Here is an 18,893-nt window from a genome sequence, read left to right as displayed (position 1 = left end):
CGCTCCTTCCCGCCGTAGCTGCAGCAAGCGGTTTAGCATTGAGCGTTTTAGTGTTTTGCTAATGACAAAGCTCCGGTTGTTTGCTCGGCCAAATCGGAACTGCAGCAATGAGCAGCGAGGTGTGTGCGTGAGGAAGGAGCGGGGGCGGCCCCTCGCAGGCGGCTGCCCCGCCCGGGGAGCGCTCCATGCGGGCACGGCCGCCGGCACCGGGGCAGCGACGCCGAGCCGCCGCGCGTGAGAGACGCGAGCACCACTGCGCACGCGCGCCGGCCGGCCCGCGGTCTAGGGGGGACGGGGCGGGGCGGGCACCCGAGCCAGCGCGAGGCTAGAGGCAGAGCTGAGCATGCGCCCGGGCTGCGCGCGCCGCACGGGGCAGCCATTGGCTCCCCGCCGGGTTTGGGCGGGCGGAAGCGGAAGTGCGTGTGCGCGCACGCTCATTTCCGCCGGGCGGGCGCGCGGGTTGATTCGCTGCGCGCGGGGCTCGGCCATGGCGGGTGAGTCCCGGCTCGGCGCTGTGGCAGCCTCGCCGGGAGGGCAGGGGCGCCCGGCGGTAGCGCCGTGACCGGGGCGCGGGGCAGGGGTGCCTGAGCTCGGGGCCGGCGGATGCGGGGGAAGACGGAGCGCGGGCGGACGGGGAGTAGCTGTGAGGGAGGGAAGCCCGGCTGCCTCTGCCGCCCGGCTCCCATGGCCCCGCTCCTGCGCGTCTCCGGCTTATGGCCCCCGGGTCTGTAGAGTTAAACCTGTGCGTGTCCGTGGCCACGAGTTTGCTGGCGGTGGGCAGCGAGTTAAAAACTCGAAAGTGTTCCTACTTAAAGTTTTCTGCCGAAAGTAAGATGTAGAACTTTCTTATGGTACTTCTAAAATGAAGGGGGGCTATGTTTGTGAAGCATTTGTAACATAGCTGAGGTGAAACGTGTCTTCTGGCCTAGATTAGGCTTTGGAAATCAGATGAAATACAGTTTATTTGCATTTTTTCTTCCTCATCCTTTCTGGAATAGTAGTGCTGGCTAAATAATTACTAGTGGTGTACATGCCACTGTAGTTCATTAACAGCAGTTTATGAAAATGACTTAATGCAAACATATTAAATGTCCTGACACGCATTACTTATAATATGTTATACTGAATTCTTATTCAGTATAGCATGTTATAATAACACGTGTGAAAATTTGTAGTAGCTTAGAATACTTAATGTTTTTATAGTAATGACTTTAATTCTCAGGAACTAAAAAGAGATACTTGTATGTTTTCTAGCTCCAGAACGAGTGTATGAAATAGATCTCTTTATCCTCTTTAACTTTTTTTTTCAGGACTTACTGCTACAGAGAAGAAGCTGGCTGAATACAAGTGTAATACAAATGAGGCAATTCAGTTGAAGCTAGGTAATGCCACTTTTTAATATTGTTCAAGCAATACTGAAGTATTCCAGTATCTTCCTATGAAATATATACATGTATTCATCTGTGTCAATTTCTTAGTTCTAGTCTGATTACTGATTTGATACTCACAGATAAGTAACTTGCACCTAAATTGTACAGGATGTCCTGATTTCATTTGTATGCCACTCTCACATAGTGTCTTAATTAGTTATCTGACTCTAGTGGAATGGTGCATGAACAGCTAGCAGGGCTTCTGTGGATAAACAAAGGAAAGGTGGTGACTTGGTCATGCTCTGTTCTTTTTATTTTCTCAGTTCGTTTTCCTGAGGATTTGGAGGATGAGAACACAACGTTTAATCCAGAGTACAGCCATCAAGTGTTTGGAGATGAGTAAGTTAAAGTTTCCAGATTTAAACTAATAGGTCCCAAAGGGCAAATTTGTTTCCAAATCATTAAAAGCCAAAAATGTTTTGCTAATACTGAGTGCAAGATAAGAAGTGCTGGCCTGGTGCTGCTGCCTTTGCTGATAGAGGCCAGGGTGCCACTGGCCTTTGTGGGCACCTGGGCACATGCTGACTCACTCATGTCCAGTCCATTGTCAGCCAGCACCCCCAGCTCCTTCTCCAGCTGCTCTGCCCCAGGTCTGTCACTTGTTGTGCCCCAAGTCCAGCAGATCAGCACTCCTGCCCAGCCTGGTGTTGACTGCAGTCTGACTTGGGGAGCATTCAGATCACTGATAAAGACATGAAATGGCACTGTCCCCAGGATGAGCCCTGGGAGCACCACAGGAGAGCACCTGTCTGGTGCATTTCACTCCATTCCCCACCACTCCCTGGGCATGGCCATCCAGACAGTGAGGAGTACACCTGTTCAGGCCATGAGCAGCTGGATTCTCCAGAAGAATGCTGGCATCAAACTATTTCCTGAAGTGTAGGTAGAAAAGTATTGTTTCTTTTATTTTGAGTATGCTGAATTAATTAGTGCTGAAGTGTCATTCATTATTTTCAGTAGAGTATTTTCATTCAACAATCTGGTCATAGATAAAAAAAAAAACACAGCCAAAACCAAAACAATTAAACCAAAAACCCAAACAAACCTACGGGGAATCCACCTGCATGTTTCTGTGGACTTCTTTAAGTAGTTGTGTTTCTTAATTTCAATTTCCTTTTAAAAGGAAAGTATTAAGTACTCCAGTTAGAATGATCTACCTGTATTAAATGTAATAAAGTAGTTACACTTATAGGTGTCTACTGCAGCTATCATTGACAATAATTATAATTTTAGTAATCAGAAAACTTTCTGATATGTTAGTTTAGCTAACAAGCAAATTCTTCTTCTGACACATACATTTCACATTTTAAATTATGAATGTACTACCATAAAAGAAAAATCCCAGTACAAAAACATTTTAGCCATGCTTTAATTTAAAAAAAAATGGCCTGTTTCTTTGTGAACATTACTTTTTTTCAGAAAATAAATTCTCTATTCTTTATAAGAGTATAGAGTTTGTGTTCAGGCAGCTCGTATTTTCAAACTGTAAAAAAAGTTTTTGTATTCTATACTTCTTTTTGCATATACTAATTTCTGGTTACATTGGATAACTAAAAAGAAACTGTCAACTAAAAACTCCACAAATTGCTACACCTGGTTATCTGTGCTTTGTACATTATAGATTAAAGTAGTTTACTCCCAAAACATTATACTGCACTGCAAAGTAATTTTTAATAAATGTTAGCAATCAATTAATGTAAATAACTGTTAATGAGTTAAAGCTGTTGAAAAAGCATAAACACAGTGTGAGCTGTTTCATGTATTCTCTCCTGAGCTGTCACAGTAAGGACACAGGCACTGCCTTACTGAGCTCAGAATATTTCCACTAGAGGAGGGAAATAATAGAAGCAGTGTAAGGCATTATCTCTTGTCCTATAGCACACATCCAGTTTGATTCCCTTTTCCAATTAGGAAGGTTACTTTACCTTGCCAGGAAAGTTTATGTGAGTGTCAGGTGAAATGAAGCCACTGTGGTGTGAATGTTTTGTTTTGTACCGAGTTCCTGGTTGTTATTTTCTCCTTTCTCAGTGAAGTTGCTTTTGGCTACAAGGGCCTCAAGATCCTCCTGTATTACATTGCTGGAAACCTGTCTACGCTCTTCCGCATTGAATACACATCAAGAGTAAATGAGAAGTTTGACTGTGTGGAGGTAAGTGCAGCTCTGCTTCTGTCTTTAACATAACATTGAGAAGGTTTACTTTGGTTCTAGGTTTAGTAATTTCCCACCTAGACATGGGTTAAATTAAAAGGAAGGAAACAAAGCTTCCGTTTGTTAAGCTAATAAAAAGCTTTGAACTTCATTTCACATTCCCTGACAATAGTACAATCAAAATTGTGTCAAACAGAACAGTCGGATGTGAGGTTCTGATGCCAAAGCCAGTTCCACACAATAAACCTCAACTTGGCAAGTCTGTATTTTCATATTAACTGTGACCAGGAGGAGGACTAGTATTGGTTGAGGCTAATGATGGAGAGAATCAGTGAGAAGGAAAAGGCGGTTTCTGTAAGAACTCATGAGATAGTGTGCTTGACTGTGTCTCTAAACATGGAGAACAAGTAGGGCAGTAAAGTGATTATAAACTTCCGTATGTGTATCATGTATGCTTTACGTCTTTCTTAAAGGAATGTGGTAATATGATTACCTGCAGGGTTTTTGTTTGGTTGTTTCTTCTTTTTTGTGCAGATTTTCTGAGCTTATAAAATACTTCTAGAAAAGCTTTTTTTTTCCCCTCTCCTACTGTCTATATGTTCTCATATAAAGTATGACTTCAGACTGCATTTAAATTACTACTTTCAAATTTGTTGGAGTTTATTTAAATAAATTCAAGGAGAGGCCTACTGTAAAAGGACAAATACGTTGGAATGACTTCATTAAAATGATTTTAAAGATTTGCAGTTACTTGTTTTGAAGGTGTGTTAGAATATGCTCAGTTCAACAGGCTAAGTTCCTGGACATGTCTGAAATACTTTGGAGGCTAGAGAAACGTGTCTTAGGTGTGAAAGTTCATGCTCTTCAATCTTAAGGATATTTTGGAAATAAGGAAGAAAAGGAAAGGCTGTTGGCTGTATAGTAAACATATTAAAATCCATTGTTTCAGTGATATAATTTCAAAATAGAACAGGAATCTGCACCGTAGCACCTTTTTACTTCATCTGTTTTCTGTACGAATGGCAAACTCAGTTTACTTCTGTGCAGGTCTAAACAAGGTCTGTCTTGCCCTATGCTTACTGCAGTTTTTGATTGATCAAAATGGTTGCTTTTTTTCAAGGCCTGTTTCCTATACTGAATTATTCCTCCAATTGCTTTAAGGACTCAGATGGGGACAAAAAAGATCTTTTTGAGCAGCACTTGTGTTTGCTTTCCAGAGCATTTACATGCCTTGACTGAAGGGGAAGAATGTGGTTGCTTACCCTGTGCTTCTCTTAGTGTTATTAGTACTGTCCAGTCAAATAAGCTGCTTATATTGCTGTATCTAAACATATGTAGGAAAAAATACATGGCTGTAGTCAATCTTCTTCTGCATTGTACTTGCCATCAATTTATCCACCCTAAGATAACGCATTTGCAGAGGTTAAAACATAAGCTGTCATTACAGCAGAACGTTGATCTGAATGCATATTTACATTTATGTTTCTAAGTTAACTATTTGCTGATCTCTCCTCCTTGAGGATAATTATAGTAAGACGCAGACTGTGTGCCACACATGACAGATAATCCTGTGCTGTGAATAGATGGTGTTTAGGAAAGGACAGCAGTTCTGCCTTTACCATAACTGGTTCTAAGCAAGTTGGTATTAGTGCTCTACAAAGTTATTCACAGCTAAGGATTTTGTACTCCCAAATACCCATACAAGCTCGTTCAGCAGCAGGTGGTTTTATTCTGTAATATTGAGTTTGGTTTCATTATTGCTAAAGCAGCTGCTGCTATCCCTGCTAGGGACTGACAAATATTCATCCCAATACCACTATTTTTTTTCTCCAAGATCTTTTTCAGCATTCGAGATACAATCTGGAAATGTCAAAAGGCAGAAGTCCAGTCATATTTATGCACCTTAATATGGTTTAGATCCATCTTTAAAGAAATTATGTTATTGGGGAAGCCTCAGCAAAGTATGATCATGTTATGAACAGAAGCTGGCACTTCATTTAGTGAAAGTAGACAAAAATTATCCCTTGAATGGCAATAATTCTTTCAAATAACTGAAGAGAAACAGTTATTCTGTTTTCTTCTAGTGTAAATATTAATAGCATTGACCTCTGAATTGCTTGCTACTTTGAGATATGCAGCTGTCCCAGTATCTTCCTTTTTTCTGCATTTTATGATGGGATAGGGGTAAAGTGCTTCACTAAACTCTGTATCTCGCTTTGCATCTAGTGTCTGCATTTGCTTTATACAAAAGTTAATTAAAAAGTATTGTTTCAGTATTTGGTGCTTTTGTAACATAATACTGCTGGTCACTCCGTTTCTTCCCTCAAAAGTACATCCCTCAAATCTACATGGTATGCAAATGTCATAGCTGCCTGTTAGTACAATAATAATTTCTAAATTAAAATTACCCAGAGTCAAATGTGATGTACAAAGAGACATTACTGACTTAAACAGTCCTACTACAAAACAAGTGTAGTTACAAGCCCATTCCAAGTTTCCTGTCACCACCTTACATGATTCTGATTGTGAAGGTAATATATTACAGGCAACACTTCCATGAACCATAAGCTTAACAACTCTTGGCTGCTTAATGCAGGTTTTTGCATGCTTCATTGTAAGTTGCTTTGCCTATGTTAAACATTGCTGTAGTAGTCACAAGGATTGTTTTTCTGAAGAGAAATTTGTGTGCATCCATTCCAGTTTCTAAGATACGAGTGTCTTGCTCTGATTAAAAAAAAAAAAAAAACTTTTCACCAATATCAAAGAAATGCACAAGGGAAGGCAGTAAACACATTTTGGTAGCTCCTTGGATTATGGGCTCCTCAGAGAGAAGTGTTTGAAAGGGACCTACTAAGTAATGAATGTTTCCATTTAAAAATACAGGTTTTATTTTTATGTTGTTGATCTATTGAGATTCCAGTACTTCATGTCGTATTAACTAAAAATTGCATGGCTTAAACTTCTGCCACTGCTCAAACTGAGGATTCTGGGATTTGCTTGGTAAAAAGGAGAGATCCTGTTAACCCTAAAAGTAATTGAAGACTGTATTTTCTTGTGTCAGACCTCATTCCAAGGAGAGAGAATTTTTAGGAGGCAATAGGTGAAAATATGTTGTAGTCATATAGAATCAAGAAGTATCATCCAGTGCTTTATTTGCTAAGCCTCTGGCATATTTTAATTCTTTCTGCTATTGAAACCAAGACTTCTGTGGTGGCAGCCAGTGATAGATGTGCTGCCTTACACTTGTGCAGGTCACAGTTTGGCTTCCTCTAATGAAGAAACTTAAAAGTGTAAGGGGAAGCAAAAGTAATTAAACATTATGTATATAGTACTTCCTACTGTATATTCACCCTTTTTAGTTGCTGTCCATAAGTCATTGTACTGTCCATGAATTATTGTACTGTTGCTTGGAAATGCTGTTTTAATTCTACATTATTTTTGCATGCCTATTCAGCTATATAAAATGCAAATTGATACAGATTCTTAGTTGTGATTTCTTACAGCTCTGTCATTAATGTAGACATAAGAGCTGTGTAAACAATGCGTTTGCACAATTTTTAAAAAGGTCTTTCTAAATTGTGTTCCATATAAATGTTTTTAATGTAATTCATTGATTCAGAAGAAGTGACTGGTTTTTTGTAATGCCCCTTAAATCAGCAAGTGTAAAGAAAACATATTTTAGCTAATACTGGTTTATGAAAAATAGTGAAGGCGCCAATAAATTATCTTTGTTTTGAGAATGAAATGAATGTAAAGGTTATACACATTTTTACTGAGTTCTTACACCAGGTACTGTAGAGTTGTATTTTAACTGCTTAATAGCTCTCTCTCCAAATATAAATATAAATGTTGGTAGTACCAAACCATTAAGAATAAAACTTGTTTGTACTGAACTAAGTCTATCTTTCTCTCCACTAAAAATGTAACTGAATGATAAAGTGCTATTCATTTGCAGGTGCATTGCTTCTGCTTAAGGGCCCATGGTTGAAAGGACAGGAATTAGCAGCATGTTGTATTAGCCTTTTGTAGTATATTTTGTTCTAAGCATCTTAATTTCCCTGTTTTGAATGCTAAGTAGCAAGAGTCTTGGTTTTGAACTAATACCCATCATGCATGTAAACGGTGTGAAAGAGCTGCTTAGTAAGTTAACACAAAGTGTTCTTGTGTCCGCCCTTGTGGAAATAGATACAATACAAACATTACAGCTGAACTCACGGCAAACTCCATTAAGTAAAAACCTGGGTTCATTGTCCAGAGCAAAGTTTGAATTGAATGTAAGCTCATTTTGTTGAATGTAATGTCAGGCTTTTAGGGGTTGTATTGAGGAGTATGGTTTTGTTAAGTTGAGACCAATTCATTAAGTTTTATTGCCTGGTGAGAAGCAGTAATACGTTATTGTGAAGCTTCATCAAATATTCATGGTTAAAAAGAAGTAGTAAATGTATTCAATCAAGTGGTCTTTTGGGGGTCTGAAAAGGATTATGAAGTCTGCTCAGCTGATAGTCTCTAACTTTGGCTATCTGAAAAGAGTAATCTCTGAATTAAATTTTGGTGTCAGAATATTTTGTCTTCCACAGTATGTTAGACTAAGGTCAGATTTGCTGACAGTATTTATAAGTTGTACTATTTTATGTCAAACTTTGTTTTCAAAACTTTCTTTTATTAGAACGTGGGATGTGGTTGTCTGAGTTTGTACTGTTTTGCAGCTGATTCTATAGACAGGCATTTCAAGCAGGGGGCCATAAGAATGCCAGAGTGTGCTTGCTGTCACTTCCCTATTTGGGAGCTACCGTTTTTGGTTTTTGTCCCTTTCTCTCTGCTTGGTTCTGCATCACCTAATACCTCTTGTAAGCTGCTTGTTTGTGAGCCTGAGTTCTGCAAGGCTGTGTAGCATAGCATAGTCTTGGGGAATGGCTGTCTAGAAAGTCTTGGCTTTTGAACATGCTGCACTTACAGAATAGCTACCAACACTCTCAGTCAAGCTTGAACAAATATAACAATCTCTAAGCATAAAAATGTTCATGAACTTAGGCTGTAGCCAAGAGTTTTTTGATGCTTAAAAAGGCTGGATTGTCACATTTCTGATCTCATGAGTGTGGCTCCTTTACTTGTTGGAAGATCACTAATGAACAACAAGAATGCTTGCATTTTCTTTTTTCTCTTTCCTTTTTGTTTTTTTAATTACTGGTAGATATAGTGTGTCTCATGTATTCATTTCTTAAACACAACAGTGACATCAATGCTGTCTTTTTCTAATTTTTCACTGAGCCTTCCCCTTTTTGTAATCTCCAGGCAGATGATGTGGAAAGTAAAATTAGAGAAATCATTCCACCTGGTTTTTGCACAAACACAGATGATTTTGTGTCTCTGCTGGAGAAGGAGGTCAACTTCAAGCCCTTTGGAATGCTGTTACACACATATTCTATCCATAATGAGGAAGCTGGTGAAGATATAACGTATCAGATATACAAGGTATGAAAAATTAACTTAAACTTCTGCTTTTGAGCAACCAAATTCAATTTTATTTTGCAAAGAGGCACGTTCTGTAGTGACTGGAGTGTATAAATAGTATAATTTTATCTGTTGGTTAATCATTAACATGCTTTTTCATATTAGAGAATTTAATTAGGTTTTGCATAGATTTTTCCTCTTGCATCTGTGATAGGTTTCACCTGACTTCTCCTGGCTTTTTCCCTAGGCTGACATGACATGTCCAGGCTTTCGAGAATATCATGAAAGGCTTCAGACGTTCTTGATGTGGTTTATTGAAACTGCTAGCTTTATTGATGTAGATGATGAAAGATGGAACTACTTTCTAGTGTAAGTACAGTTCTAAAGCAACAGTGGACCTTATTACCTCCACAAAGCCTGCATTTTAATTGTGGCTGGCCAATTATTGGAGCAGTATAATGATATTTTTCCCAGGAAAGAAAAAACATTGTTTATGAGGCTTGAGTTTTCCTCCATTATGCTTTGGGAAAGCTTGAGAATAGAGCTGAATTAAATGCTGTTGTCCGTTAGAGCCCTGAATGTAGGCTTAAACAGTAAAATGAGCTTTGCCCGTGTTTTCTTTTACTTGCCACCTATTCATCTTTATAATAGGCAAGTGCACTGAAGTGCTGTAAAGAGGTCTGATTTATCCAAGTTGCTGCACACCAATTAAGTGAATTGTACATTCAGAACATAGCAGGTGTACCCATTGGGCCCTCACAGAGTAGCTTGCTGACACTGAAAATTCAGTTGGAGAATGGAAAAGAAAATGGACACTGCATGGGAGCGCAACTGTAATTGACCTGCTTGGCTTTCTGTTTTATCTGCAGATTTGAGAAGTATAATAAGGATGGAGCTACGCTCTTTGCGACTGTAGGCTACATGACAGTCTATAATTACTATGTGTACCCAGACAAAACCCGGCCACGTGTAAGGTAATTGGCGGTGTAACTCGTGCCTTGCCTTTTATTTCAGAAGAGGGAACTGCTGAAGTTCCCAATACTTGTTTATAATAGTGTTGATTTGTTTAAAAAAATCCCCATTATTAGCTGTCTATGCACTGATTTTTTTCATTGTTCCCCTCTTGGAGCGGAGGGAATCTCAAACAAGTTTTGAATATTTAACAGTTTTAAGATTCTCTTGAAAATCACGTTTAACATGAAGATTGCACATACCTTAATCTAAAATGAAATACCATTTTGTTTTTAACACTTTGCATTATGTTTTCAAATGCTTGCATTTGAACTGGAAATGCATTCCTTTGTCTGCAGCCAGATGCTGATCTTGCCGCCATTCCAAGGAGAAGGCCATGGTGCTCAGCTGCTTGAAACAGTTCACAGATACTATATGTCTTCTCCTACAGTACTTGATATAACAGGTTTGTGTTACATTTTTAATAAGGAACTTTACAGGTTGTTAGCCCACAAGCTAACTTCTATGTTCATTTGTGTGAATTTCAAGCCTTTTGAAGATTTAGCTTCTGCTCAGTTCAGAAGTGCTTTACAGAAGTGTATATGGTGTAGCTTCTTAACTCAGAGAACAGCACACCAGGAAAATTCAATCCCTAGTGTGAACGGATTACCAGCTAATTAACTGTTTTATTGTGAGATACACAGCTGAGTTTGCCAAGAGATCAAGCTGGTCAAATTCCTTGTTCAACTTAACCCTGTTAGCCAAAACTCAAATTTGAGGGGAGACACAACACACCTAACTAAAATAGCATATTTAATATTAGTGTGCCTGCTGAAATTTCACAGACAGTAAGAGTTTATAGAGAACTTGTGGTCTAGGAGCACACACTGCTGGCTGAAGGTATCCATGATATTAGATGGATACAATCTATCAAATACCTGAAAACAGAAGTTTGTGGAAATGGCAGATAAAGAGTCCATGTGCATAACAAAACTACCATTGAAAATTGCCACAGACATGACATCAGTCCTGTGATTTCAAATCTAGTATAGGAAGAAATGCAGTTCAAAAGATGTTTACCATTCCATTCTAATGTAGTCTCATCTTGGTTATAAGTAACTCTGCGTTCTCATTAAAACCCAATAGACCACTTGCTTTCATACTGCGTTGTTGCCAGATCATCGTAACAAAATAATCCACCTCAATTTCAATCCAGTTTGTGGGAACCTAAGACAGTATAACTTAGTTCATGCAACATGAACTCATATGCATAATTCATTTTTCCTTTTTATAGTACACACCTGTATGTAGCTTTTATAATTGAGGATGAGCAAAGTCTTAATTTGCTACTGCATAAATCCTATGGCATGTTCATGGCTCAGTGCCTTAAGTGCAGGGTTGTAGAAAACAGTAAAAGTGGACTAAAACATTGGTCCATTTTTTTGTGGAATGAGGCAGGAGAAGGCTTGCAGTATTCTATGTGGCACTCAAATTATGCAAGTTAAAACTCTTAGAGAAGTATTTATTGTCCTTTTTGAGGGGGACATTAGACTTGGACTATGTTAATATGGCCAAGATATTTAGTTACATATCACTTAAAATTGTGAAATTAAGCCTTTAACTTTTCTCTAAAGAGGAAATGAAGATCTAATTAATTTCTTTGAAAAAGCTAATTAAAACTACTTTTGAGTTTCATATTTGCAGCAAATATCTGCTTATACCTTGTCATCCTGACACAAGCAGAATGTATGCTGTTAGTGCTTACTGGACAGAAACTGCCTCATTCTTCTTTTAACAACTCTGAGTGCAAAAGAATGAATCAATTTACTTTAGTGCACTTCTACAATCTCTTTTGCTGAATAAGTGCTATAAGGCTTGCCATACAAGATTGGGCCACTCATACACAATACATTTTAACCCAACCCAGAAAAATAAATTATTAGCTGTGCTGTGCCATATACACTATGTGGCAAAAGCTTCTATCCCAGTCCTTCTTGATAGCTTTGTTTTGCTTTTGATCATCCTAAAGCTGCAAGTTTTAACTATTTACAGTGTTAAAACTAAAGGAAAATGCATATGGGATGTAAGCTGGGATGTTAGCGATAAACTCCACAATGTTAGCTCCCAGAAAAATGAGTGTTGAAGGGGAAGCATGGCCCTACTACTTGTTTGTAGTGAGCTTGTCTGAAGCAAGGAAAAAATATATTCAAAATGTTGTACATATTTTTGTTCTGCATTAAATAGTTGCATATGTGCTCATGTTGATCTTAACTGTGGCTACTTCTCCATTTCAGTGGTTTTTTCTATAGCAACAGTTTTGATAGCTATGCTCTCTTTTTAAGTAAAATTGAAGTAACTTGAAATCATGATCAGCTTTTGCTTAGGTCCTTCCAGCCTTGTAATTTTGGATAATCTTCTTTGGCTTCTTGTACTTTTTCCTGCCTTTCCTGCTAACAGAGACTAACTCCTGCTCAATACCTATCTTCAACTAATTTACTTGTATACAATAGGATATTTTCACTAATCTTTTCCCATATTTTCCCTTTTGTTTGACTTTTAGTGGTTCTACCACTGTCAAATATAGAATAGGTAAAAGATAGAAGAAAAAAGATTTATAGGCTAGTCTTTTGCCAAGGAGTTAAATGGGTTTCAATAAGTCAATTTCACAATACATACGTACAATATGTACAGCACTGCATACACAAAATATTAGAAGTTTCCCATAATGTGACCTGTTTGTCTACTGGCAAACATCAAAACCTTGATAACAATTAAGCACAGTTGTTTATATACTCTTGGATACTGCATCTGCTTTTGTTTTCCATAGTTCTTTGTAATTACATACTAGAGATGAGGAAACAAATAATGCTGATAAGCTTTTTTTATTCTTTCTAGCTGAAGATCCTTCTGAGAATTATGTGAAGCTTAGAGACTTTGTTCTTGTAAAGCTCTGTCAAGATCTGGTTTGCTTTTCCCCAGTAAAGTTAATGCAAGGTTTCAGTCAAGAAATGGTGACGGAAGCTCAACAAAAGTTGAAAATAAATAAGGTATTAAATCAGTACAGTTGTAGTTGGACATATTCTTATCAAACAAGTACAATACCACTTAAACTTAGAGAGAGACAATCTTGCTTATTTTGACACTTGTTAAGGATATATCAAGAGATACATGGCTCGTGGTTTTAGATAAATGCCTTCTTTACCTACAAATTCTATTATAATAGAATTTGACATGGTTTAATTTCTTTCAAGAGTATGCAACTAAGAGTCACTTTGGAAATGCGGAATGCTAAAGTGGCAAACAACTTACTAATGCAACTCTAGACACTTGGAGAACTAAAGAGTTAAATTGAACAGTTAAATTTGATGATAATCTTGAGGTATTAAACTCATTTTTGAGTACGGTAGTGAAATAGCAAAGTTGCTTAATTAAAAATGTATTTGAGTGTGGTGTACTGAAGACTTTAAACCTTGAGGGATGGGCAGTGTGAAGCCATATTCAGGTGTGTTCATGAAAATGGCATAGCTTATAGAAGGAAACTACATCTGCAGCCTTCTGTATTTTAAATCTGAAGGAATAAATAAATTTCATTTGGTTTTTTAACAGTATATAAACATGTGGTAGTGTAGCAAACAAACCACTTTATTTTTGCTGGGTTGTTCAGAAACAAATACTTAGTCTTAAATGCAAGTTAAGATTAATATAGTAGCAACATAATTTTCTCCCCAGTTGTCATACTTTCTGATCCTGATAGCAAAAGCATTCAGTTTTTCCATTTACTAATTAATTTTCTTCCCCAGTAAACAGAAAAGTTTAAATATTGTTGTTTCAATTTCATTTTTATAACTTTCAGGGGGCCTTTAGAAGGGCAGTAGATATCTGTGGATTGTTAAAATCAGCAGAATGGATACTGCTTGGTATTGCTTCACATCACTCTACTTCCAGTCCTTGTTCTTAGAAAGAAGTGTGTTTAGACTCTGGCTTCTGGGCTTTCTGCTCTTCACTTACAGCAAGTCCTTGAAGCACCTCTATGGCTGGTGCAACACTTGAGAGATCAGACACTGGGTGCATGGAAGAAAATTGTTTTCAAGTAAAAAGAAAAATGTTTATTCACTGAATTCACTAGATAGGATGGATTTATCCTTGCCCCTGTCTTCTAAGAAGATAAAGAATTACTCTAATATTTCAGTATTTCTGCACTTGGAGTTCTGTTGAGTGACCTCTTTATTCAGATGTGTTTTTTATTCTCCTTTCTGTTCATTAGCAACACACAAGACGAGTTTATGAAATTCTCCGGTTGCGTGCAACAAACATGGGTGATGCAGAACAGTCCAGAAGCTATCGCTTGGATGTTAAAAGAAGACTGATTGGGCCCTATAAGGTGTATATGACTTTAATATCATTTAATATTTATTTCAAGGCTAATTATACTTGATTTTACTTTAATTTCCATAAATGTAGTTGATGTCAATTATGTTGCCAATCAACTACTATTAGTTATGCAGTGTTCAGCTGACACATATACAGATGCAGAGGACATTTGTACGTAGCAGCACTGAAGATCCTGTGTTTGGTTCCTGACGTTTCCTGCCCAGTTCCAGCAGGAGGTTACTGTTAAGCCTATGCTATCTAGCTCCAAGTGGCATTATGCCCAGGTAGGTTTAATGGGGGGAAATGGTCAATTTCTTGAAGAGGTTAAAAACATACCTTAAATAGACAAGCCAGAAATTTGAAGAGAGGTGAAGTTTACACTGCAGACTAGGTATAGTTTAGATTCCTGTTCTAATTGTTTGCTCGATCTCAAGAAAACAGCTTGCTAGAAGTAATTGTCACGTCAACATAGGACTAGCTCCATGCAGATGGAAAATAAAATACCAGCAGTAAAATTCAAGCAAGTACTAAACATAGTACCAAGTAATTTTCTTAATTCCTATTATTTATGCATCCTGGATTTTCAGTGTGGTTGGTCTGTGTTGCATAAACTGAACCTTTGAGATATGATTTTAAAATTATATCTTAGTTGTGAAAGGCATCAGTGTTTAAATCAAAAGTCAAAAAGGCCACAAATAAATCTAGGTTTATTGCTGTAACTAGCATGTTAGCTACTGTTGTCAATTAAGTACTTGCCAAGCAAACCAAAATCCTGCATATAAAGGTACACAGAGCACAAGGACTACCTTGATTAGCTTGAAAACCTTTCTAAAGTAGCATTTAGCCTGTTATACCAAATAGCAAAACTTTGCTTGTAGTCACATTGGGCTTACAGGGGCTGTTAGTAGAAATGAGAGGCCGGGATTGAATTATTAAATGTTTATCTGATCTAGTGATAACTTCATGTCATGCTGAATGCCAGAACCTTAATCAAAACACACTGTCTTTCACCAGTGTCTTGTCTCATTTGCTAAATTTCACTCAGTGTTCACTACAAATAGGTGATTTTTCAGCAACTGTTTTTCATGACTATTACATGGTTTCAATTCACTCACTCATTACTGAGGTCCTGTAGGCAAAATCCAAAATTTCATAAGCAGCTTCAATTCTAGTGCTTCTAGCAGGTGTTTCCACTTCAGTCTTTGCACACAATAAGTGCATGGATAATTAATGGATTTGTATCACTAAATATGCAATATTGCTACTTTAGAACATTGCATTTTTAGTTTTTTGTTATTTCAGTAGGGATTCAAAAGAATCCTTAAAGCAACCAACTCCTTTTTTCCCAGATTTTAAATTTCATGTTCTGAAATAGTCATCTTGTTTATAGTAGTTCTACCTAGTAAATAGCTTACTCATACATTCATTTTAAACAATTTCCAATAAATTTAGTCACACTTCCATTTCCAAAAAGTTTTCAGAAATTTAATGAAACTAACTTTTAGTTTAGAGAGGGTAGTTTTGAGGGGGGGAACCAAACTTTATAAACATATAATCAGGAATATTACTGCATACACTAATACTGGTGTCATTTTATCACATAAACTGCTTGATAGCTTCATTTGAACAGTGCTGTACAGATGTAGAATAATTCTAAGTTGATACTACCTTAGTTTAATAAAAATTGTATTAATCTAAGAATTATTTCCTGGCTAACAGTAGCAGTGAAAAAAACTATATGCAGAAAGCTCAGGGGAAAAACATGTAATACATCTATTCCCCTGGAAGTCATTACATTAGCAAGGAGGTGGTTGCTAAACATACTGAGACCTTTGTGCATGTGGCCTGACTGGCTTGGGATGACTGATGCAGCAGGGTCTGTTGCTCTCTGTATAAGTAGCACTAATACAGGAAAGAAAATATTTGGTATATTCAATAACAGGGCATCACTCCAATGCAGTTTAAAGGATAAGCAGCTTCACTGTACAATGTCAGTTTCACTGACTTCTTCATTTCTGACAAACTGCATTTTATTAGTTGATTGTGCTGGTAGACATATCTCCTTGATCATGTCTTTATTCTTCATGTCATCCCTCTTGGAAGTAAATACCACTGCTGCACTGGGTTTTTAATTGTGATACTTTGTTTGCTATTTGAATATGCTTTTCTGCCAGCCCAACAACTTTATCCCAAAGAATCCTCTTGAAGCTGCCCAGGTGAAATGTTACTGATGGCAGCTTTCAAAATCTTGTGTACCTGGATATGCTTGTAGTATATTTGGAGGTGGGAAATGGATATTGAAACAACTGGTTATCTGAAACATTCAAAGAGAGTTTGCTTTTTAGCAGGAATCTGGAACTTAAAGATGGCCTAATGCTGCAATATCAGATGTAGTGGGCATTTAAAAGCTTGCACCCTTTTTTTCAGAGCTAATGTTTAATCTAAATCTAAATAATCTAAACAGACACTCCTGTTAATTAGGCAGACTTTGAATTAATTCTAGAATAAAGTTTTAGTTGCTCTGCTAAGAGAAGCTGGGCCAGAATGTACTAATACACTATTTTCATTTCACTCATACAAATTTTCATTTGGGCAGCTCATCGTATGTTTTGAGTATCTTACTCCTTTTGACTACAAAGAGCTAATGTGCATCAGAAATTTAAACATCTATGCTGCTTTTCACATCCTTTCAACAAGGAAAGGTTTCTTGATTATTGACCAGAAATGTGCTTGAATTCCTCATCAGTACTTAAGTACAGAACCTCCTTTTCTGAACTGAACTTTGCCTATCTGTGCAATCTTTGGGATACAGTAAACATTTTTCTGGTCTTACTCATTTACAGTTCCCTGTAGTCTCCACTCCTTCCTCCTGACTCTCAGCATCAATCACAGAATGAAAACAAATACTCCTTTGAGGGATAAGCTTAAAATTAGAGCACAAAAGGACTTTGATTTTGAGAGTATTAGAAATATAATAACTTGGTGAAATTTTGTTGTTTTAATACATTGATTCCATAGGTTTTGCAAAGATTTATTGGTAATACATCAGGCATACATAATACTTTTTTTTAAATGAGGTGTTGAATGATATTCTGCTTTTACAAGGCTAGAGAAGACTGAAGAATGAAGAACTGAATAGTTCAGAAATAGGTATCATCTATATAAAAGTATATCTGGGTAAAGAAAATATAAAAGTATTTTGAGGTGTTTTTAAGAAACAGGTAAAAATCACATGTGACAGAGCAAGGACAACTTATCTTCCTGTACAAATATGTTTATGCTTATAAATCATCTTACTGCTTTTCAGTGCTGTTACTGCTAGTCCCTGGTAACTTGAATAATTTGTAAGAGTTTATGAAACTTTTTCTGTGTAGTGGAGGCTTAAAATTAATTTCTGATAGTCAGTTATAGGGAAATTTTTTGGCTGAATAGTCATGTAATGGGACACCAGTTTAATTAATGTAGGGTTAAATATCCTGGTCAGATTTCTACAGTCAAGTTTTCTGTGCCATCCATCTTCAGTAGTAGGTGTACTGTTAGACCTAATCTGTTTGGTTTAGGAACAAAATCTGAAACCATTTCTCCCTTCGCTAGTTCATTAGCAATACAGAAACTATGAGCCTTTAACAGAACAAAGGTAGTACTAATCAGACATGGTTACTGCTTCTCTTGGGATTAGGGACATCTTAAAGAACTAGATACTGAAATAGAATAAATTTTGATGAAACACCTTAATGAAATACCATATTCTTGATAATTACTGGCTGTGTTCAAACTACTGTTTGTTTGATTGCTTAGAAAAAACAGAGAGAACTTGCCAAGATGAGAAGGTGTCTAAGACCAGAGGAGATGACTAATCAGTTGAACCAAATAGACCTAAACTTGCAACGTGAGCAGTTAGAAGAGAGCTTCCAACAGCTTGTTTCAGATTACCGAAGAGTCCTAGAACGACTTGCACAAGCATGAGGATCCTACTTGTACAGGAAACTTGCAGATATCTATACAGTGTTGTAAAACACATCCTTAATTGCCACTTAACTGCAAAAATCTCATGTGACGTTTTAATCACATTAAAGGTGACTTGTGTTCCTGTGCATTTTGAATATTTTCTATTTTTGTGTTGTAGATTTAAAAATGTTGTACTTTAGGTTTTGGGGCACTTCTTGATGAAATAAAAAAATGTAGATTCTCAGATACAGTGTTACTTCAATTGTATGAATTTTCTTTTACCCTTTTGTTTTGATCAAGACTTAATAGATACTCGAATAGCAAGTTAATATATAAATCTAAGCCATCTCTCACTTCTCCTAACTTGATTCTCCTGGGGCTGTTCTCCGTGGATCCTGTTGTACAGGGTAGGGCCTGTGCAGGTTTAATGCCATGAACAGGTGACAAGGTTGGTTCTGTGGGCTCTCTGGTGTTTCCTGTGTACAGGCACTTTACCCTTTGCTAAAAGTGGATCCTGCTGCTGAAAGCAAACAGACACATTCTGTTTAAGCCTCTAAAGTGCCTCTAACACATTCTTCATCAAACCCCCAAGT

General features: G+C 37.5%; 1 protein-coding gene across 3 annotated transcripts; it reads left to right on the top strand.

The window, feature by feature from the left end:
- The first annotated feature begins 457 nt into the window (after positions 1-457).
- On the top strand, positions 458-18,600 carry HAT1 (histone acetyltransferase 1). 3 transcript variants are annotated; one of them, XM_058809441.1, is made up of 11 exons: positions 458-494; positions 1,311-1,382; positions 1,694-1,769; positions 3,459-3,579; positions 8,872-9,051; positions 9,278-9,399; positions 9,900-10,004; positions 10,341-10,447; positions 12,877-13,028; positions 14,246-14,362; positions 18,151-18,595. In XM_058809441.1, exons 1-11 carry the CDS (start codon positions 488-490, stop codon positions 18,316-18,318), a joined length of 1,227 nt encoding a protein of 408 aa, XP_058665424.1. In that variant the 5' UTR covers positions 458-487; the 3' UTR covers positions 18,319-18,595. The 3 variants fall into 3 exon arrangements, with proteins under 3 accessions (XP_058665424.1, XP_058665423.1, XP_058665425.1); XM_058809440.1 differs by lacking the exon at positions 458-494 and adding an exon at positions 592-828 and having other exon boundaries at positions 18,151-18,600; XM_058809442.1 differs by lacking the exon at positions 458-494 and adding an exon at positions 718-828 and having other exon boundaries at positions 3,464-3,579; positions 18,151-18,596.
- The last annotated feature ends 293 nt before the right edge of the window (positions 18,601-18,893 follow it).

The sequence above is a fragment of the Ammospiza caudacuta genome, chromosome 8, assembly GCF_027887145.1.
Source record: "Ammospiza caudacuta isolate bAmmCau1 chromosome 8, bAmmCau1.pri, whole genome shotgun sequence".
NCBI classification, from domain to species: domain Eukaryota; kingdom Metazoa; phylum Chordata; class Aves; order Passeriformes; family Passerellidae; genus Ammospiza; species Ammospiza caudacuta.
This window is presented reverse-complemented; position numbering and strand designations above follow the sequence as displayed.